Source organism: Giraffa tippelskirchi, chromosome 1 (assembly GCF_054371585.1).
Source record: "Giraffa tippelskirchi isolate mGirTip1 chromosome 1, T2T-mGirTip1v1.2.pri, whole genome shotgun sequence".
In the NCBI taxonomy this organism is placed as follows: Eukaryota; Metazoa; Chordata; class Mammalia; order Artiodactyla; family Giraffidae; genus Giraffa; species Giraffa tippelskirchi.
Genome location: NC_137275.1, coordinates 70,717,184 through 70,740,812, shown reverse-complemented (window position 1 = coordinate 70,740,812; position 23,629 = coordinate 70,717,184). Strand labels below are relative to the sequence as shown.

At 39.3% G+C, this 23,629-nt stretch overlaps 1 protein-coding gene across 2 annotated transcripts in view; it reads right to left on the bottom strand.

Annotated features, from left to right (window-relative positions):
• KCNIP4 (potassium voltage-gated channel interacting protein 4) overlaps positions 1–23,629 on the bottom strand; it is a 225,730-nt gene that overhangs the window by 13,596 nt on the left and 188,505 nt on the right. For both annotated transcript variants that reach the window (XM_081550411.1, XM_081550492.1), the window contains one exon: positions 6,801–6,870. In XM_081550411.1, coding sequence (XP_081406537.1) covers positions 6,801–6,870 — 70 coding nt within the window. The remainder of the gene's footprint in view (positions 1–6,800; positions 6,871–23,629) is intronic.

The following is a 23,629-nucleotide window of genomic DNA, read 5'->3' as shown; positions in this document are numbered from 1 at the left end:
GACTAAGTCATAGAAGCAGTAGAGAATTGCTCTCTCCAGATAAAGGAGGTCAGAAGTTGTGCAGACTCCTCTCCTAGCTTGCAGGCATCCATGGCTTTTGTAGGCATTGTTTTTCCTGAATGCTTTACCCCACTGGTTAACTCTCTTGAAGACCATGTATTTCATGAGGTAAACTGTACACTCAATTTCTCAAAATGATGGTGAAATTGTTTTTCATCTCTTACCTTTAGATATGATATGGTGGTTTAGCCGCCAAGTCACGTCCGACTCTTGCGACCCCATGGACTGTAGCCTGCCAGGCTCCTCTGTCTATGGGATTCTCCAGGCAAGAATATTGGAATGGGTTGCTGTTCCCTTTTCCAAATATGATATGAGGAACCACTTATCTTTAAACATATGACTAAATATGTTTTCAATGAACCAAACAGACACCACAATTGGGCCTAAGTAGTACGTAAAAGGACTGTAAGTAGAGTGGATGTCTATCTAGTGTTGATGGGTTGCAGGAATAAACCCTTTTGGGTGTGCAGCCAGGATTTTAATTGCAATCAACTTAGTGTGATTGTTGGGAAGTTCCATTAGAATTATCAAGAATTGTCAGCCTTTTTTTTTTTTCTACGAACATGTTTTGCTCTCAGCAATATTTTACACAGACTTCTTGAACTATTTAGTGCCCTATGGAGAAATGAGTTGACAGATGGAATGTTAAACTTATCTTCAGGGGAAAAAAAAAAAGGGATTTTGCCTATTTTAAAATGAGCTCATTAAGCAGATATTTTGTTACTTTATACAGTCAGGGTAAGTGCCTTTATCTTAGCAAGCAGAACTCACCATGAATATAAGGCTCAGAACAAACAATACTGGCAATATTTTAAAATTTAAAACACCAAGATAACATAGGCATATAATAATTACCATTCTTTTCAGATGGGTTTGTTTAGTTTAAACCTTGACCTATGGGACCCACACTCTCAGGGTTTGCTCTAATGTGGTTCAGAGGACGTCCTATGCCTCTAAATGTATCTTGGCAAGTTTCCTGGAAGTGAAGCCAGTTTTCCAGCCTAGATAGTAGTTACCAGGCGGAGAGATGGTATCATCTCTCAGATGGCCCAAATTTGAATCTCAGCTCAACCAACTATTAATCATGTGGCCATGGCAAATTGTTTAACCTCTGTGTAACTCAGTTTCCTCACCTACAAAATGATAACAATGTGTACTTCATAGAGTCGTCATGAAGACAGTAAATGAAATACTACATGCAAGTTCTTGGAACAGTCTTAGGCAAATGTTAAATGTTCACTAAATATCAGTTATCATTGTTATTCTTTCATAGACAAGTAACTCTCATTTCAACCACCTCAAATAAATGTGATCATTCTTTTTTTTACAGATTTAATATATTCCATGTGAAAAAGTTCCTATTTTGTGTGTGTGTGTGTGTGTGTGTGTGTGTGTGTGTGTGTGTGTGTGAAATCTCTATTGTGAAAGGGTCTGAACTTCTACTTTAATGGAACTTCATGCTCAGGGCTTCCCTGGTGATTCAGATAGTAAAGAATCTACTTGTAATGCAGGAGACCCAAATTCAATCCCTGGGTCAGGAAGATCCCCTGGAGGAGGGAATAGCTACTCGCTCTTGCATTCTTGCCTGGAGAATTCCATGAACTGAAATGGAGCTACATTTGTGAGATACAGTCCATGGGGTCGCAAACAGTCAGACACAACTGAGCGACTAACACTTCATGCTCAGTGAAGACTAGTATCATTATGTCATGGAAAGTATTGAGGTTCTGACAGAGCTTGAATTTCTTCAGCAGGTATTTGGAAATAGTGAAAGTTTTTAAAGAAGGAGAATGATGCTACTAGCTTTAATGGGGTGAGAGGAAAGAGCTAAGGCATTGGAAGTGTCTGCTGGGCATAGAAATGGATTCTGCAGAGAAAAAGGAAACTGTCCACAAAAGGATCTTAGTCTGATTTCATCTGACTATGCTCTTCTTGAATACTCAGTAAACATCTGCTAAAAGGATGACTGCTAACTGGCATTCTGGAGGCTAGATTTCAGTACAGTTTGGGGTTCAAAATATGTAACAATGGTCTTTGTTCTTCCTGTATGACCTGACATGTCTCCTCTGACCACAACTCTTTCCAAACAATGAAAACAGTTACTGAATTTCATATGCTGACTTTGTTCAGTTTCTCATAATTTTACTTGTGAAGCTGAAAATTAAATGTTGAAATTTTACAGATAGGGGACAAAATTTATGGAGTCTTAGAATAGGAAGTGATCTTGCATATCATTTAGCTATTTATCTACATTTAACAAAAGTGGAAAACGGGTGTAGGTAATGTTAGGGATAATAGCTATGGTCACCTAGTTACCCAGTGGTAGAGTCAGTAATGAAATCAAGACATTTCAATACTAACTCTTATAAAGAAAGGATATTAGGGAATTCCCTGGTGGTTCACTGGACAGGATTTCAGGCTTTCACTGCTGAGGGGCTGGGTTCAATCCTTGGGGGAAATTAGGACTCTGAAAGTCATGTGGCACAGCCCCCCACCAAAAATAAAAGAAAGAATGTTAGACTAAAAAGAAAACTTGAGGATTCTTCTGTTCCACATTTGGTAAATGAACAACCTGAGGCCCAGAGAAATAAACTATTTAAGTCACACATCTTGGCACTGGCAAAGCCTATCCATAAACTCAGGACTCTTGACTTAGTCCAGTGCCTTTAATCCAACTATGCTCAGGCCACAGTGATAATATCAACTAATCCCTTGATTGGAAAGGCCACTGATACACATATTTCAGCATATTTGAAAAAATGCACTTGGTTATCATGTTCTAGGTCTGTGGGTTGAAATCAATCTGATTGATTCTTTCTTCCCACCACCATCCCCTACTCCCACCTGAATTCATGCACAAGATACTTAATTAGTTCAATGCATTTGGATATACAATTCATGGCACTGTGACTTCAGCAAGGTGGGTTCACTTACTACATGAGTGGTAGTTCCTGTTCAATACGTCCTCTATAAATCACCCTGAAAATTCCTAGAAATAGAAGTGTATTCAGTGGGTGCAGTTATTTGGAAAAAAATACTTGAATCTTTATGACCACAAAACTCATCTAAATGCCTCAAGTGTCTTACACTGTGGATATTCAATAAATACTTGCTTAGATTCTTCTGACTGAAACTCATTCCTTCAATAACTGTTGATCAGGTGCCTCATATAGTCAAAGTAAGTGCAAAATTCCTACAATACAAGCAGGGGTAAACCAGGAGACTGTAAGTTTCATGAGCTTTAAAAATGCCTTAAGAGCTTCTAAGCTAAGGTTTCCCTGTAGGTGGCATTGGAAAACATTGCTGTAATGATATAGGTAATGTGGTTTCCTCTTGGCTTGTTTTATAGGAGACATACTTTATCCCCTACAAACAGGAAGCTTCTGTTCAGTTCAGCTGTGCTGATATCCAGAACTCCAAACAAGTTGTGCTTGGTAAACCATCCCACTAAGCCGTAGAGAAAACTCAAGAGCCTGACACAGTATAAATTGCAGGAGGTTCTGGCAATAAGACAAAGTCTCTTCCTGGAGGAAATGGTGAGACATTGTGATTTATGGTCCCATCAATGCTACAACTCCTAATGAGAGACATCTGTTGCTTTCAGGCCATCAAACTAAATAAATGACTTCACACAAGTGTGAGGACATCCTAACAGGGATTTGACTGCCACCAGAGAATACATTCTTTCTTAGGACATTTTCCCTTTTCTAGCGGCACTGTAAGATACAATTTGCATGCAAGATATTAATTTTTAAAATTGCAAGTCATCATTCTTTAAAATATTTCATTTTCTTCAGTAATGCTGGATGCTTTTAGATTTATGCATTCAATTAACATGAATATTCAAAGGATTTTTAAGAGTGCAAAAGTGATTTTTCCACAAATCCCTTTGGACTTTGTAACAAGACTCCCTTGCAAATGATTATGCTTAAGTAGGTGCTCTCTAATGTTGAAATGTTATTTTTCAGATAAAGATACATTTTGAATGTGAAGTGGTATCCAATTTGTAGTACGTAATAACTTTAACTTGAGATACTCAAAAAATAGCTAAAAGATTTCCATTTGTGCTAAGAGCTTTGATATTAATGCCTATAAATACATTGGCAGACAGTTTATAGTAAACATTATTCTTTTAAAAAATTCCATAGTTTTTAATAATTTAGAAATATGTATTAAACAAATGATATTCTAAATTCGTTATTAATGCAGACAATAGACCCCTTACAAGCCTGGCATCAGACACAATACCTGTCTGTGGGTGGTTAGTAACAAGATGGGCTGGGGAGAGTTGTCACCCATGACATATGCAAATTCATGTAATAATGGGTCACTGTTTGTTTTCTCAGAATTTTTATTTAATTCTTTGAAAAGTCCATCTTAAGGGAGAATTTCTATTTTGATAATCCATGCATAAAATTGTCTTCAACCTACTGAGATACATAAAGCCAAAAGTGAATCGAGCTTTTGTATGAAATAATTAATATTTAAGTGTTGTATCCATTCAGAATGCCTTTTACAGGTATCACCCCATGATGAGGTGGATGTCATTCACTGATCCACACATTCACTCATTTTTGCAGTATTAGTGTGACTACTTGTCACTAGGTGTTCCATGACCTGTGGATATAGCAGTGAGCAAAACAGACAAAAAAATTCCGTTCCCTTGGAGATGACATTCTAGTGGAAAAAGAGACAGTAAACAACAACAAAAATAAATAAAATATACATTATTAGATGCTCTTGAGAGCTAAAGAGAAAGCTAAAGCAGGAAAAGGGCATGGGGGATGTTTAAGGGGTTGAGGTTTAAGCCAGGGTGGCCAGAAGAAGCCTCACTGAGAAGGTGGCATTTGAATGAAAGCAGAGGTGATGAGATATTGAGATGGATGTTTGGGAGAAGAGGGATTCCAGACAGAGAGAAAAATGAATTCAAAGGCCCAGAGGCAGGACTTCCCTGGTGGTCCAGTGGTTAGGGCTCTGCCCTTCCACTGCAGGGGGCACGGGTTTGATCTCTGGAGGGGGTGGGGAATAAGATCCCATATGCTGGTGCAGTGCAGCCAAAATGTTTTTTAATAATAATAATTATAAAAGCTCAGAGGCAACAGAAGGACTGGTGTGCTGGAGGAAGGGCAAGAGGCCAGGGAGGCTAGAATGAGGTGAGCAAAAGGGAGGGTCGGTGAAGGACAAGGCAGAGAAAGAACAGGAGACAGTGACTGTGGCTTTTGTTCTGAGTGGGTGGAAGATTCTGGGCATAGCAGTGATGCAACCTACATTTTACCAGGATAACTCTTGCTCATGTGAGAATAAACCATGGTGGGGAAGTAGAAAAGAGCGGTGGGATAAGAAAGACTACCTTGGAGAACACTGCAGTTATTTTGGCATCAGATGACAGTGAATCTTTTAAGAGGGAAAGAAGTAAAAGGTGATGGCTGGGAAATGGATAGATTTCTGTGCACCTTGGTTTCCACATGTATGGAAAGGGAGAATCGTAGCTAGGGTTGTTGGGAGGTGATGGGTAACACATGCCAGGGACAGATATGTATTAGATGCCTGATGAATGGTGGCCCCTTCAGCTCAGGTTCAGTTTATCTGGATCGATTCTTTTTTATGTCCTCCCTGTCATTCAGCTGGTCTAATTGTGCCTACATTGTGTTCTCATAATATTATGTTGTTAAGTCCTGTCTTCACGTTTATTTTTCACGCTGGCACTGCCCATCTGCTACACTAGGCTCTACCATTCTTTGGGACAATCTCACTCCCCTTACATCATCAGCACCTAACACACAGCTGGAAACATGGAAGTTTGCAGGACAAGTTTGAGCTGGGCATCCTGACGAGTGATCAAAGGAGAGATTATAAGATCCACTGGCAAATGTATCTCTTCACTCATCTCTAATATGTACACATTATCATTATGCTCTCTTTGTTTTCTTCCCAGTTAAAATAATGTCTAAAATGGTATTGATTTTCTTAGATGCAGGGAGAGGGGTAATAATGAAGAGTTGCTGAAAAAGAGAGGAAGAGCAGAAAGGAGCAGCAGAAAGCCTAGATACGACTCCAGAAACATCTAGGTTCTAATCTAGTAGCAGTTAGTTGCTCAATCATGTCTGGCATTTTGCAATGCTATGGACTGTAGCCTGCCAGGCTCATCTGTCCATGGGATTCTGCAGGCAAGAATACTGGAGTGGGTAGCCATTCCCTTCTCTAGAGGATCTTCCTGACTCAGGGGTCAAACCCGAGTCTCCTGCACTGCAGGCAGATTCTTTATCATTTGAGCGACAGGGGATTCTAATCTAGATCTGCCATTTTAGTGGATGTATGACCCTGAGCAAAACATTTAGCTTCTCTAAGCCCCAGATTTCAGATCCAAAAAATTGAGGATAACTACACTTTCTAATTTTGAAAGTTGGGAGAATGAGACGTTGTAATGCATATGAAAGCTTTGCGGCTTTCAGGACCCATCCATCATAGTCAGAAAGCGCCACGCTTTTGAGGGATGTGGCAACAGGCACTCGGTAATACTACTTGTATTCAGCGAAAGAGTGAACTCTTGGATATTTGATAATTTGTAAGTAGCTCACTTTTATGATGTATTGAGAATCACATGTGCAGCATGCTGTGTATTAATTCTTGGATGTAAAGATGAAAAATGTAGAGTCATGCCATGAAAGATTAAACCAAACTCAAGACTGCAAGCATAATTCTAGCTGAAAGTACATTCACTGGTCCGCATTTGTACCTACCTCCCTGTGGAAAGAACTGCGAGTAAATCTCTTTGAAGGTATCTTCATTAACAACCCCGCTGGGACATTCCTAGAGGAAGTGAGAGAGAAGCAATATGAGCAAAGTGTTCATAAAATGGATTTTCTGCACATTTTGAAATAGAACTGTCTACTGTGCAAAGCTGAACCAAGAAAGTTATCCATCCATCCATCCATTATCACAAAAAGAATAAAAGTGCACTATAAACTTCTCTTTGTTCCAGTTCTCACAGAATGAAAAAAAGTTGCTGATGTAAAAATCTTTGCATAGTATCAGCATCACAGCTGGTCTGACACATTAAAAACACATGGTTGCTTTTAAGAACATGTATATATGTTATCAATGGGGTAGGAGGAAATTTGTTTTTCATATAGCAAGGACACTGCAAGAGGTTTCTGATACGGTCTTGACTGGACCTTGCTGTTGTGTCCTCTGCAGATGTGCTGGACACATATCATCTTTAGTTTAATGTGAAAATGGTGTGCTCCCTTAGGTCTAAGGTGGCCCCACAAGCCTAGCGCGGGAAGAGCTACTAATCTCTGTTAACAGATTGCTCCGGACTACATAATAACAAGGGTAGAAATAAGTCACTTGAGCAAGAAAAGACCCCAAGATTTTTTTAGGTTCTGAAGAGGAGGGTGTAAAAAGAGACAGCCTGAATGTAATGAATTCCCACCTTTGTCCCGTGGTTGGAGTTATTTAAGACTGATGGATACTGATGGACACATGGGAAAGCCACTAATGTTGGATTATTGACATGATGGGGCCAGAGAGCAAAGGTACCCCTCTGAAATTGAAATTTTCTATAAAAGGAACTGAAACCTAAAATGTCATACAAGCGAAAGTGAAAGTGTTAGTTGCCTAGTCGTGTCCGTCTCTTTGTGACCCCATGGACTGTGGCCCCCCAGGCTCCTCTGTCCATGGACTTTTCCAGGCAAGAATACTGGAGTGGGTAGCCATTCCATTCTCCAGAGGATCTTCCCAACCCAGGGATCGAATCCAGTCTCCTGTATTGCAGGCAGATTCTTTACTGTCTGAGCCATCAGGGAAGCCCAATGTCATATAAAGTCTGCCTTATGCTGAGGTGAGGACTAATCAAGTGGACTTGACAGTGATGTAAGGGCAAAAAAATTATTTCACTCTTTGGAGTTTCAAAAACAATCTGGTCAGGAATCTGAACTGGAGAGACCCCTGGAACAGTGGAGACACAATCACAAAGCAATCTGACATCAAACCACACATGGGATGCTAACTGCATACTAAAGGTGGGGAAGGGATAAGTTCTGTCTGGTCCTTCTGAGTAGCTTTTCAGGAACAGGCCCATTTTCTGTAAGCTCCCTCACTTCAACTCTCACAGAACCCCCTGATTTACCAGCATCTCCAAGATTCACTGGGGGAGAATCAGAGGTATGCTAATTCCCCTGGCGTTAGACATGGATATTCTGTGTACTTTAAATCTGAGGCTATTTCTGGGATCTTCAAAAATCATTTGTGGTCTTTAAAACTCTTAACTCTTAAAATCATTGTCCCCTCATGAATAAACTTGATGTATTAATTTGATGTTTCCTTTTTTCAATATGGAGAAGGCAAGGGCACCCCACTCCAGTACTCTTGCCTGGAAAATCCCATGGACGGAGGAGCCTGGTAGGCTACAGTCCATGAGGTCGCGAAGAGTCGGACACGACTGAGTGACTTCACTTTCACTTTTCCCTTTCATGCACTGGAGAAGGAAATGGCAACCCACTCCAGTATTCTTGCCTGGAGAATCCCAGGGATGGCGGAGCCTGGTGGGCTGCTGTCTGTGGGGTCACACAGAGTCGGACACGACTGAAGCGACTTAGCAGCAGCAGTAGCAGTTTTTCGATAACTCAGTTACTCACAACTGTCATGTCCTTCACATGAGGAATTTTCTATTTTCTTCTTTGTTGGCTTGAAAGGTAGTACCTTTGATACATTAACAGAGTTTCAAATAGTAGTTGCCAATGTGAAGCTTGTGTTTACAGGCTTGTCAATGTGTATTTTTCCCATTCGATTATTATAATAAACCTATGACATAGATATCTCCATTCACTGAAAAGGAACTAGGTTCTGTGGTAGAGTGCCTTGTTTCTCAGAGATCCAGTGGAAGAGCTGGAATGTGAGCTTGAAACTTTCCAGATTATCACAAGGTTTTGTGTTAAATAAGCCCTGTGGAAATAATGACCCTGAGGACCTAAGAGAATTGCAGCAAAGGAAAGACAGCCAGAAACAAATTAGAAAAAAAAAAAAACCAAGCAAGCAAATTATGATATCTACTTTTATATGTCAATTTGTCTGAGCCACAATGCACAATTATTTGGTCAAACATTATTCTGGATCTTTCTATAAGGGTGTTTTTGAATGAGATTTACATTTAAATTGGTGGATTTTGAGTAAAAGAAATTACCCTCCAGCATATGAGTAGGTCTTACCTAGTCATTTGAAGACCTGAATGAAACAAAAGGCTAATCTCTCCAGAGCAAACGAGAATTTTCCAGCCTTGGGACCTGATAGGCAACACTGGTTCTTCTTGGTTCTACAGCAGACTGACTTTGAACCTGAACTGCAATTCCTTCCTGAGTTCCTGAATCTCTAGCCTGTCTCTCTCTTCCCTCAGATTCTGGACTGGCTAAGCTTTCACAATCATGTGAGCCAATTGTTTAAATAAATCACTTTCTGTATATATACACATGCATTGGCTTTGTTTCTCTGGAAAATCCTCACTAGTACATAAATGAACAATCAAGAGTTGCAACTCCAAGAGGAAAGAAGATGGTGTGTATATAGTTCATCACTCAAAAGTTTTGACTAAATGACTTTATCTAGTTGGCAGCGACAGAAACAATTTTAAGAGCAAATAAGCACTTTGTAGTTAGACCCTCTCATGCATGGAAATTGTGATTTATTGGCTATTTATCTCTGAGCCATCTGCTGGGGATAGTAAGGAGACAGCAAATAGATGGCTGTCTGCCATCAGGTGGTGAATATGTGCAAGGTCAAAACTAGACACTTGCCTCAGAGTTCAAATGACTCTAGCAAGAGACAAAGATGGCAAATGAAGGGATACCTGCAGTTAGCAAACTTGGCAGCTGTCTTTATTCTCTAGATGCATTTGATAGATATATCTTATAATGTGAATTGAAATTCAGAAACTGACGGTCTCATATGTGTTTGCTTTATGTTTAATCATATGTCTGGGTCAGAAGAAATCCTTTCTCTGCCAACTGAAAACTCCCGGTCAAGTTTTAGGGTGGTAAGACTCAGCAAGCTAATTTGTCTTTATTCATTTTTTATTTATTACTTTAATTTACAGCTTTAGCCCGTACATACCGTAGGTCTATTATTCTAGGAACTTTTCTAAGAAATGAGGCAGCAGTAATAAACAAGATAAATGTCTTGTCTTCATGAGACCCACATCCAGATGGAAGAAGAAAGGTAAAAAACAATAAATAAGATGATAAAAATAATCCAGGAGTGATGATCTTCTATTTATTCAAAAGAGTTCTTATGGGGAAGCAATACATTTTACTACCTTCAGGTGAAAAAGATTAATCATACTTTTCAGGACGCTAGTGACTTACAAAGCAGTATAATGGTCTATTTTCTAACTCCTCCCTTACCAGTTTTATAGTCATTTCTGCACAAAAGAGGTATCTCCACCTCTCCATCAAGAAGAGTTTGACCTGCCCATGCATACAGCTAAGTGTAAACCATAAACAATGTGGCTGTGTTAGTTGAGTTAACTCTTGCTGTAACAAACAAGATCCTAAATACATAACAAATTTAAAAAAATGCAGTATATTTTTGCTTGTCTAACAGGAGTGGTTGAACTGATCTGAGTTATTAAGGGACTTGTGTTCAAACTACTGCACAACTGCACTTATCTCACACTCTAGCAAAGTAATGCTCAAAATTCTCCAAGCCAGGCTTCAACAGCATGTGAACCGTGAATTTCCAGATGTTCAAGCTGGATTCAGAAAAGGCAGAGGAACCAGAGATCACATTGCCAACATCCGGTGGATCATTGAAAAAGCAAGAGAAAATCAGAAAAACATCTACTTCTGCTTTATTGATTATGCCAAAGCCTTTGATTGTGTAGATCACAACAAGCTATGGAAAATTCTGAAAGAGATGGGAATACCAGATCACCTGACCTGCCTCCTGAGAAATCTGTATGCATGTCAAGAAGCAACAGTTTGAACCTGACATGGAACAACAGACTGGTTTAAAATTGGGAAAGGAGTATATCAAGGTTGTATATTGTCACCCTGCTTATTTAATCTATATGTAGAGTACATCATGTGAAATCCTGGGCTGGATGAAGCATAAATTGGAATCAAGATTGCCGCGAGAAATGTCAATAACCTCAGATATGCAGATGACACCATCCTTATGGCATAAAGCAAAGAAGAACTAAAGAGCTTCTTAATGAAAATGAAAGAGGAGAGTGAAAAAGCTGGCTTAAAACTCAACTTTCAAAAAACAAAGATCATGGCGTCCGGTCCTATCACTTCATGGCAAATAGATGGGGAAACAATGGAAACAGTGATAGACTTTATTTTTGGGGGGCTCCAAAATCACTGCAGATGGTGACTGCAGCCATGAAATTAAAAGATGCTTGCTCCTTGGAAGAAAAGTTATGACCAACCTAGACAGCATACTAAAAAGCAGAGACATTACTTTGCTGACAAAGGTGCTTTTAGTCAAAGCTATGGTTTTTCCAGTAGTCATGAATGGATGTGAGAATTGGACCATAAAGAAAGCTGAGCGCAGAAGAACTGATGCTGTTGAACTGTGGTGTTGAAGACTCTTGAGAGTCCTTTAGACTGCAAGGAGATCAAGCCAATCAATCTTAAAGGCAATCAGTCCTGAATATTCACTGGAAGGACTGATGCTGAAGTTGAAACTCCAATACTTTGGCCACCTGATGTGAAGAAATGACCCCTTGGAAAAGACCTTGATGCTGGGAAAGATTGAAGTCAGGAGGAGAAGAGGATGACAGAGGATGAGATGGCTGGATGGCATCACCAACTCGAAGGACATGAGTTTGAGAAAGCTCCGGGAGTGGGTGATGGACAGGGAAGCCTTGCGTGCTGCAGTCCATGGGGTTGCAAAGAGTCGGACACGATTGAGAGTCTGAACTGAACTGAAGTCACTTCAGTCATGTCTGACCCTTTGTGACCCTGTGGACTATAGCCCTCCAGGTTCCTCTGTCCATGGGGATTCTCCAGGCAAGAATACTGGAGTGGGTTGCTGTGCCTTCCTCCAGGGGAATCTTCCTCACCCAGGGAACAAACCGACTTCTCTTACATCTCCTGCATTGGCAGGCTGGCTCTTTACCACTAGTGCTTCCTGGGAAGTGCTATCAAGGGACATAGGCTAATGAAACTTGGCCATTGCTATGGGGCATCCAAAGGAGAAAAAGATCCAAAGGAGGTCTTTGGCCCTCGTCCAAAGGAGAAAAAGATCATTGAGGAGTGAGCATAGGAAGTACTTATGGACCACATCCTAAGGTGGTACTTAGTCTTTCCACTCTAATTTATTTGGTTGGAAATCACTTAATATGTCCACCTCAAACCACAAGAGAAGGCTCACATACCCAGGAAGAAGATAAGAATACACATTAGGTGAACTGTTAGCAGTGTGTGTCTTGAGGCTTATTTGAAAAATGCTTCAAATATCTGTGCTCTGATGCTTGAGTAGGACCATCATCACATCATTTAGCAGTATAAATTATTTTCATTTCCCCTGGTGTCATTTATTTATTCAGCTGCATCGGGTCTCATTTACGGCACATGAGATCTTCATTGCATCTTGCAGGTTCTTGCATTATGGCTCACGGACTCTCTGGTTGTGGAGTGGGCTTACTTGCTCTACAGTATGTGGGATCTTAGTTCCCCGACTGGGGATCGAACCTGCATCCCTTTCACCGAAGGTGGATTATTAACCACTGGACCACTTCCCCTGATATCATTTTTAAGGGATGATATTTTCAAATAAGTTCAGTAAGGGCTAAACACTGAAGTATGAATTTGTTAATTTGGTTTTCTTCACCATAAAACCAAGAAGCAGTAGTTCCCAGCTTTAGAGAAAGTGAGGAAAGCTCACTTACCTATACTGTGAGAAGTTACTATAACTTTCTATACCTTACTAAACCTTCTATAGAAGCTTTATGGCTTCTGTATTTTATTTTCTAATGACATTTCATCTGATTATTAGCAAATGATCATTTAGTAAAAATATATTGTCTATAGAAAAAATAAAGTAGATAAAAATCACCTATAATCATATTACTGTAAGAATATTTTGGTCTGTTATCTAACTGTATATAAATATGCTGTACATATAAAATTAGAAGTTGGACACAACTTAGCAACTGAACAACAAACAATAATAAAATTAGAATAAGAATGCAGTGTTGCATCTTATTCTTTTTACCATAAAAAAATATCTTGACTGTAACATTTCATTATTATTCAAGGCTGCATAATAATGTGTCCATTGTTTTACTATACTGTTGGGTATTTAGGGAATTTCAGCACATTTTTGAACTACATAGGAATAATAATGTAATTAACATTCTAGTGCATACATCTGTGGTTCCACCTGTGGTTCTATCTTTATGACTAATCCCAGAAGGAGGCTCATAAGACCAAAGGGTTTAAACCATGTTACGGCTCTAAACCATGTTAAGGCTCTTGGTATGCACAGTCACATCGATTTCCAGAAGGGCTGTACACATATGTGCGACCACCACTGGTTTATGAGAAAATTTCACATTGAGAGGAGTTGCTGACCAGAATCACATGGTGATTTGATATTCACCAAGTCCCATGAACAAACAACAATAATTTGCTTTCCTCATGAATCTAATCGTCATTCTGAAAATTACTATGGGATATCAAGATGTGTGTCCAGATCCCTCCAAGGGATAAAGTGATGCACAGATTTTCATGCAGATAAGGATGCTTTGATGGCAGGCTGCTGGACCACATCAGCACAGTAATAGCTGTTTAATGAGTGTACATTCACTGCCTTCTTCCCTACATCATCTCTTTTATTAAATAACATTTTCACTAACCCTGAAAAGTAAGGGTTACTTAGAGATGAAGATGAAGCTTGGAGAGATGAAAATTATGTAACTTGTTGGAGTCACACAGTTTTCTTACAGAGTCATACATGTGTCTACTCTTTAAATAAATTGTCCTTTAGTGTGTTCTATGCATTGAGCACTCTCCTGGACACCAAGGATAGAGAAGTGAATTTTTAAATATTCCATTTTGGCTTTTATGGAATTTGAAGATTAGTGTAATCAAACTTACACCTCCCTGACTTCATTAATTGCAATGTTATCTTGTCTTTTGGATTATAATTTTTTAGGACTGAAAAAGTGGGCTTCTGGAGATCCTACTATGGAAATACTTCTTTTGGGAAGACACACTACATTTGTTTGCTTCCACATCTTCCATTATGGTGGCTGTGTTGGAGAGAGCCAACCCAAACGGGAGTATCGATTTAAAATTTTTTTAAAAATTAAATATATATATACACACACATATATATGTGTGTGTGTGTGTGTGTATGTGTGTATGCACATACAAAGGTGCATGTAGTCAAAGCTATGATTTTTCCAGTAGTTGTGTATGGATGTTAGAGTTGGACCATAAAGAACGCTGAGTGCTGAAGAATTGATGCTTTTGAATTGTGGTGCTGGAGAAGACTCTTGAGAGTCCCTTGGACAACAAGGAGATCAAATCAGTCAATCCTAAAGGAAATCAACCCTAAATATTTGAAGGACCAATGCTAAAGCTGAAGCTCCAATACTTTGGTCACCTAATGCGAAGAACTGACTCATTGAAAAAGACTCTGATGCTGGGAGAGATCAAAGGCAAAAGGAGAAGAGGAAAACAGAGGATGAGATGGTTAGATAGCATCACTAAATCAATGGACATGAATTTGAGCAAACTGTGGGAGATGTTGAAGGACAGAGAAACCTGGTGTGCTGCAGTCCATGGGGTGGGAAAGAGTCAGACATGACTTAGTGACTGCACAACAACATATATAATTGTAGTTTGTGAGATTTGGGGATAATGAAATGTTTTTAATTTCTTTTTTGGGAAATGATTGCCTTTAGTTCAGCAAGGACCTCTCCACCTCCTTACCACATACACTTTAATCTGACTATGAATGGCTGGACACTAAAGTGCTTTGGGAAAAGTCCCAGATTTTAGGACAGGTTAAGTGAACTACTCCATCAAATGTTAAGTAGCTAGGATTTCCTGGTGCTGTGCTGGCTGGTACATTAATCTGTTATGACCAGCGAGTTTCCTTCACTGCTTCTTAAACTCTTCACAATGATATGATCAGAATGTGATATATAGAGAGTGCGATTTTCTTAGCATGTAACTGCCATGCTATTTTGTCAGTTGGTAAAGAGACACTTGCCTTGGGGCCTTGTATTCCCTGTTGATACTACTCAGCTGCCTTAGGTAGTGTTATGAGACATGTGGCAAGGTCTGTTATAAATGTATTATGACTATTTTGCTACTACTAATATCAATACTAGTAAATGAGAAACTTTTGTAATAATAATTAGCATGATGATGGTGATGGTGATAGCAATGATTATGATGATGATAAATTAATACATTGTGTTAAATGCTTTTCCTGGATTTTCTCATGGGAATGGATAGATGCTAGCATTTCCTCCATTTTACTGATGAGCAAATATTAGAAACTACCCATGTTCTCATAATTAGAAAATGGCAGAGCCTAGTCTATTGACCACAGAGTTTGAGGATTTAAGCAACTTTATAGCTTAAATGGGTTTCTCCTGCTCTCGAAAAGAAGAGTGCTCCTATAAAACCTCCTGGGAGAATAGCACTGAAACATGTATATTATCATATGTGAAACAGAACACCATTCCATGTTCGACGCATGAGACAAATGCTCAGGGCCGGGGCAATGGGATGACCCAGAGGGATGGGATGGGGAGGGAGGTGGGTGGGGGGTACAGGAAAGGGAACACATGTAAACCCATGGCTGATTCATGTCAATGTATGGCAAAAACTACTACAATATTGTAAAGTAATTAGCCCCCAACTAAAATAAATAAAATTATTTTAAAAAAAAAAAAAAACCTCCTGAAAGCTGAAATGGCAGAAAACACAGAAGCAGTCACCTTAGGACACATCTTGCTAATGGATGCACAAAATAAGTCAAGATAAAGCAGAGACGCTCACAGATACAGTTCAAAGCTATGGGGGCTTGATGCTGAGATGCAGAGGGTGGTTCTTGGGGGAGGAGGGCTTGACTGTGCCCGTTGGTGCTTGGGGTGTGCTGCCTCTGTATCAGCTAACTGCAAAACGAATGCTTTATGCTATATTTCACTTTTTGCTTTTCTACATAAAAGTGAAAATCCTCTTCAGATTTCTTTTCATTAGCAAAAATAGGGGTTAATGTAGGTCTTTATCCCTAAAGCAGGGATACCTGTAATCTACTCTAGGGGCATCATTTTTAAACTGAGGAGACTGAGTTTGAGGTTACAGGAATTGCCTGTAAAGCACACGATGGGCTGCTGAGCCTTACCTTGTGTCTGGCTTTCCTGATGTCTAGCCTGATGTGTGGACATCACAGACACCTTCACGTCCATACAATAGCTGGTGCCATTCTGTTGGGAAGCGTTTAGAATCAACTAGTGAAATGCTTATGCTCCTGGGCTCTGGAGTGAGATAGAAGTACTGCACTGAACCTCCCTTCTACTTGAAAGCTGCAGAGCTTCAGACAAACATTTCCTCTAAGTGCCCTTGTTCCCCTCTGTAACATGGGGATAACTATTGACACTAGAGGGCTGTCACGAGGATTAATAAGATAATTCCACAGTGTGTTTCTATCTTTGAACTCTTCTTTGCACATCATATTTGATCATTAAATGTGAGCTGTCAGTACAATATTAATAACGTGGAATTTGGTAAACAGAACTCCATTATACAAAGAGTGACTGTAACCTCAGTATGGCTATACTAGGGTTAAATGATATCCACCAAAGCAGTTGAACCCAGTCGAGTGCTGGGCTGATATAATGCAATGAGCCTACAAAGCAGATATGAGTTATGCCTCCCTGTCTAGCTTTATAAATTGAATCCGCTCTCTCTAATATCATCAGCGTTTACCCTCAAAGACAGGGGAACACTGCAATTGTAAATGACAGCTGAGAAGAATAAAAGGCCACTATACTGGAAGTAAATGTCAGAGGAAACTCGGGAGCCTTTTATTAATTAAAGAAAAGTTTTCCCTACTAATGTTTAGGGGAGTACATTAGAAATACAGTAGTCCATGAAAAGTGTTGGGCATGGGGCTTTGCAGAGAGATCCATGTATGCATAGGGAAATGCTAAAGAAATTCTCTTTTGAGGTGCGTTGTGAGTCCTTACACTTTTACCTCTTCAGAAAGTCTTTTAACATTTCCTTGAAGGTTGTCAGAACTCCGATGGCATACTCTAGAAATAGTTGTAGTGATATGCAAATCTGATGTATTCTGTAGCTAATATTTGTCCACTCGCTGGCTGAAATCTTCTCTTCCCATAAATCATTGTGAATCCAAAAAGAAGAATTAATACAAAAATATCAGAAAAAATGAAAACTAAAAGTCCTTGTGAAATAAATAATTCCTTGGGGAGCCTTTTATATCACATCTTTTAAGCATCTGTTGTTTTTCATCAACCCTCACATCCACTCCTGTTGCCAAGAAAGGCATCCATGTGCTTAAGTTGAAAAGCTTGGGTTTCTACAAATAGAAATGTCATGGCATCCATGTTTTGTCCAAAAACTATTCTTTCAGTTATTCTTTCTGACAAAGGAAGTAGATGACACCTCTTTAATAAGTGGTACAGCATACTATGGGCAAAACAAAGACTGGACACTGGGCACTTGCTCCAGGTAAGAAAAAGGGAGATTAAGATCACTCCCCCAAATAAGTAGAGCATCTCATCCTTCTCACAAGAACTGATAACAAGCAAGTTGGCGATTCTCAAAGGAAGTTATCTTCTTAAGCAGTACAATTGTCAAAAACCACACTTAAAATGAACCAGCTATGAGTTCATAAGGAGAGACCAGAAAGCATCTGGAACACTTAGAAGAACATGTGGAAATAACCCATGAGATACACAGAAAGGCAATCAACAGATTGAACAAGGCAAGAACAGGTGTCTATAGGGCTATTTATCAACAATTTCTCCCTGCTTCTAAACCCATGGGAAAAGTATATTTCATGGTCTCTAATGGTTTGCTGGGACCGAATAACAAACTATCCAATGAATGGAAAGCAGAAGGGACACTCCGATACTGTGATTTATAAGGAGAAATACATGTTTCTTCTGAGTATCCATTTCTAGCAGAGTTCCTAAAACTATGAGAGAAATAAAGGTATCTCTTGTTATGTTAATAAGGTAATTGTTGGATCCCATGCAAGAGCCTCTTGATGAAACTGAAAGAGGAGAGTGAAAAAGTTGGCTTAAAGCTCAACATTCAGAAAACTAAGATCATGGCATCTGGTCCCTTCACTTCATGGCAAATAGATGGAGAAACAATGGCTGACTTTATTTTTGGGGGCTCCAAAATCACTGCAAATGGTGACTGCAGCCATGAAATTAAAAGACACTTACTCCTTGGAAGGAAAGTTATGATCAACCTAGACAGCATATTAAAAAGCAGAGACATTACTTTGCTAACAAAGGTCCATCTAGATAAGGCTATGGTTTTTCCAGTGGTCATGTATGGATGTGAGAGTTGGACTATAAAGAAAGCTGAGCGCTGAAGAATTGATGCTTTTGAACTGTGGTGTTGGAGAAGACTCTTGAGAGTCCCTTGGACAGCAAGGAGATCCAACCAGTCCAGCCTAAAGGAAATCAGTCCTGAATGTCCATTGGAAGGACTGATGTTGAAGCTGACACTCCAATACTTTGGCCACCTAATATGAAGAGCTGACTCATTTGAAAAGACCCTGATGCTGGGAAAGATTGAAGGCAGGAGGAGAAGAGGATGACGGAGGATGAGATGGTTGGATGGCATCACTGACTCAATGGACATGAGTTTGAGTAAACTCTGGGAGTTGGTGATGCATAAGGAGGCCTGGTGTGCTGCAGTCCATGGGTTTGCAAAGAGATGGACACAACTGAGTGACTGAACTGAACTGAACTGTTCTGATGTGAGAATGGGAGATGGTTGTCAGGGGATCCCACCAGGTGGTTAGAGGGTTAGAATTTTCAGTCCCAGTCCTCTGACCTCTAGGGCGGGGAGAGGAGCTGGAAGTTCAATTCAGTCACCAGTGGATAATGATTTAATCAACCATGCCTATACCATGAAGCCTCCACAAAACCCCAAAAGGACAAGTTCAGAGAACAACTTCAGGGCTGGTGAACACATTGAGATCTGGAAATAGTGGCAAGGTAAAGACATATTTAAAACTCATCTGAGGACTTAATGTGTATGTAATATGTATATGTACATATTTGTTAATACAAAAGTGAATGACAAATCCAGACAGTGTGTTGGAAAGCAGAGACATTACTCTGCCAACAAAAGTATGTATAGTCAAGGCCATGGTTTTCCCAGTGGTCATGTACGGTTGTGAGAGCTGGATCATAAAGAAGACAGAGAGATAAAGAATTGATGCCTTTGAATTATGGTGCTGGAGAAGACTCCTGAGAGTCCCTTGGATAGCAAGGAGATCAAACCAGTCAATGTTAAGGGAGATCAACCCTGAGTACTCGTTGGAAGGATTGATGCTGAAGCTGAAATTCCATTATTTTGGTCATTTGATGCAAGCAGCTAACTCATTGGAAAAGTTCCTTATCCTGGGAAAGATTGAGGGAAGAAGGAGAAGAAGGTGTCAGAGGATGAGATGGCTGGATGGCATCACCGATGCAATGGACATGAACCTGGCAAACTTCGGGAGGTGGGAGGGACAGAGAACCCTGGGGTGCTGCAGTCCATGGGGTGGCAAAGAGTCAGACACAAATGGGCGACTGAACAGAAACATGAAATGCTTATTTTGAGTGTGAATCCAACTGCTTATTAATTATTTACTATTTTACAAAGTCATAGCTTAAAATGCTTAAAACTGCTTTCAGATTACCACATGGACTTTATTTAATTATGACAATTAAGATTCTGGTGCCTGGAGTGCCCCCAGATCAGATATAAGGTCTCTTTATGCAAGGGTGCTTAAGCAAATTGTATTGTATGATTGCTTTATATGCTGTAACTGTATCATAATTGTTTGTATATATTTAAATTTAGGAAAGTGACTTTTATCTTCTTAGTTTTCAAGACATGAGCATATCAAACTGAGTTATAGTATGATTATCTCATAACCAAGATAACTTTTTATCCTTTGAGATTCAAAAATATTTCCCATTCATTAGTTGATTGAATTGTGAAAACAAAACACCCCACCACCTCCAGTAAGGATGACTTTTGAAAGATAGATGATGTGAATTTAGTGATACAATAAAGATGATGGATGGAGAGTCTGATTCTCAGAGACATATAATTGGGAAGCCTGACTGTCTTCACCTATTATTCCACCCTGTTTAATATGTAATCCAGTTGGAAAAGCATAGGCTTTTGTAAACTAAATTTCCACTCCCCAGTTCTCTGGTTTGAAACTGGGGTTGCTTTGAAAAGTTACTTCTCTTAGTTGCCTGACAATTTAAAGATACCTGCATGTTCTACATTGGTACATGGTGCCGTGCCATGAGCTTGTAGTACTCTTATCACCAGGTTCATTTGTGGACTTTTCTGCTCTGTTTAGACTTGGTAAATACGTCAAAGGCAGGGACTGATTCTTATAGAGCCCAGCATTTTTTCCAACAGAGTATTAAAAACATCTATCCTGAATGGATATACACTCAGACAATTCTTGGCTTTTAAAAGATTAGAAAATAAATTTGTTCTGGCAGTTTCCTCTAAAACTTGTGTGCAAGATTTTAGAACACCTTGCACTCCAAAACATTTTTTCCCCTGTAATTCTTCTGCTCTCTTCTATCCAGTTTTGCTGAGGGACATTTTTGATGCCTTGTGCTGTGTTGTTCAAGGTCACCACTATGTCTTAAATACATCTCTGTACTTGGACTTTTGAGATCAAAATCTTGGCTCCACTTCCCAACCCTTGTGACCACATATCATAATTACAATCACAGAAATTATGGGGGGACCACCAGGGTCAAAAGAAAACGCTTCTTAGTTCAATACAAATTTTAAAAACCTTACTGTATTTAACAATTGGATTGCTAAAAACTCGTTTAAAAATAATAGGATTAGCCCTTCAGTTTTCAGAGTATACAAACTGATCACTGAGAAGTAAAACTAGTTTTACTTTTAAATTACTAAAACCAATTTTAATTTTAAATTTCTGTTCTCATATTCCCAGGTGTTTGAACACCTAGTGAGTCATTTATTCTCTCTTAGTCTGTTTCATCTGAGAAGGCAATGGCACCCCACTCCATTACTCTTGCCTGGAAAATCCCATGGACAGAAGAGCCTGGTAGGCTGCAGTCCATAGGGTCGCGAAGAGTCGGACATGACTGAGCGACTTCACTTTCACTTTTCACTTTCATGCACTGGAGAAGGAAATGGCAACCCACTCCAGTGTTCTTGCCTGGAGAATCCCAGGGACGGGGGAGCCTGGTGGGCTGCCGTCTATGGGGTCGCACAGAGTCGGACACGACTGAAGCGACTTAGCAGCAGCAGCAGCAGTCTGTTTAATTTGTAAAATAACCTTTAAGAAAGAAATACTGATATCACAGTGAAATAAAACAAATGAAAATTAAAATAGATAATGTATGAAAAAGGAAAAAAAAAACTGGATACCACCAATATGTTTGGTATTTTGCTGCTTCCAAAGTTTGCATTAAGAACCTTCTGCATTCCCTGAACATACTCCTTGGAGCTCAAGTGATTAAATATGAATTTCAGATTGGAAAAAGAAGTGGAGAAAGACTTTCCTACGTAATATTGGAAAAGAGATGAGCACTGGGTGATACTCAAGATTCAACTCAGCTGCTTAAGTGTGGAGATGAAGGCACATTCTCAGCCCCAGGAGGTTGCACCATCACCACGATGGAGAAATACAAGAAATGAGGCACATTTTCTCCTCACCTCTGGCTTCATTCTCTAACTGTTTGGAAGCAGGAAATATTATATGAGATATACAGCCAAAACAGAAAACCCTAAAAACCAAAAACTAGGCTCAAGTTTCAGCTGTTCTAACAAAGAAATCACTGAAATCCCAAAACTGTGAGTCTCAATCTATAAAATGTGAAAAGTAATAGCATCTTATAGTGAAGAAATGCTAACTCATTGATATTATGTATATAAAGATCCTAGCACTATTCTAAAAATTTGACAAATATTGATTTCTCTTAACATTCTCTTTTCAGGTCATTTAGGTTGATTCTGCAAAATGAAGGTCCCCAAATTTTGCAGGAAAAGCTTTAATTATATCCACAAAATCCGCCCCCCATGGCAATATCTGGATTGGTATTTGGCTGAATAACCAGGAGACAGGGCTCTTGGATGGGTTATCTTAGATCTGTGCCTACCATGCCCGCTTTATCTCAGTATGGGTTGACTTTGGTTTTCTTAGAAGTTTCTGTTTAACAATCTTGTTTATAGTTACATTCACTGTAAATCAAACAATAGAAACTCTTCAGATTTGTACAAATACTCTACTATTTTGACCATAGCTAGCAACTATACTACTTGGAGTAGTCTAACTAGTAGTCTAACTAGATTTGGAAGGAATATATCCTGTCAGGGCTGTGCTCAGCAATGTACAGGACCAGCTAAGACTGCAAATCTGCATATTCTTATTAGGAATGCTATGAATAGTATTCCATATGCAGAGGTATACTCTGTCCTTACTTGTTTCTGCTTTATATCACCAAGGTCATTACGCAGATTTTGTGAATTGATCAAATCACTTTCAAATTGGCAGGCCATCAGCCTAATGATATTGGGGGAAAAAAAACTGAATTAAAAAATCTGCTTAAAAGAATCATGTAATTTTTCAATCAGAGAGAGTAAAACACTAAGACAATGATGTACATGTTCAGAAACAACACCATTGTAAGATAATACATTTCCTGGAGCTTTGCAATAATTGTATTCTCTCTCAGTCTAATTTTCCCACCTACAAAATTGCCTAGATTCTGGCTCTTTGATAACTTCATTGTGCCTGTCATCTCTTGGCTTCCTATGTGAGAATATTTATTTTCCTCATTTTGTAGGCCCTTTTTATTTATTGGTTTTCAGTTCTTTATAGTTAAAGACACTTTAACATAAGCAATAACCTCTTGTCATTTTATTACATCTCTCTATAGATTGGGAAAATGAAAATGAGTTCTCTTTACTGCTTGCTGACAAATATGATGGACATTTTACTCTACCCAAAACAAACTAGGGATTACAGTGATATGTGTGTGTATGTAGTTGATTTGATTTGTCTAGGTCCAGATGTTTCAAAAACCCATTCTAAGGTATATCTAAAGAAGCTGTGAAAGACTGTAGAGGTTGGAGGATTAACAAAAGGGATGTTTAATGATCACCCGTGGTCTGCTGAGCACTGAGCCTGGTCTTGATACATGTCATCATTAAATCCTCATAACAAGCAGAGGAGGTAGATATTTTCTCACATGATACAAAAGAAATGAGCAGTCAGAGGAGTTTAAGAAAGTTCCCCAAGATCACACAGATATTATGCAGTAGTAGAGATCTGAACCCGAGTTTGACTA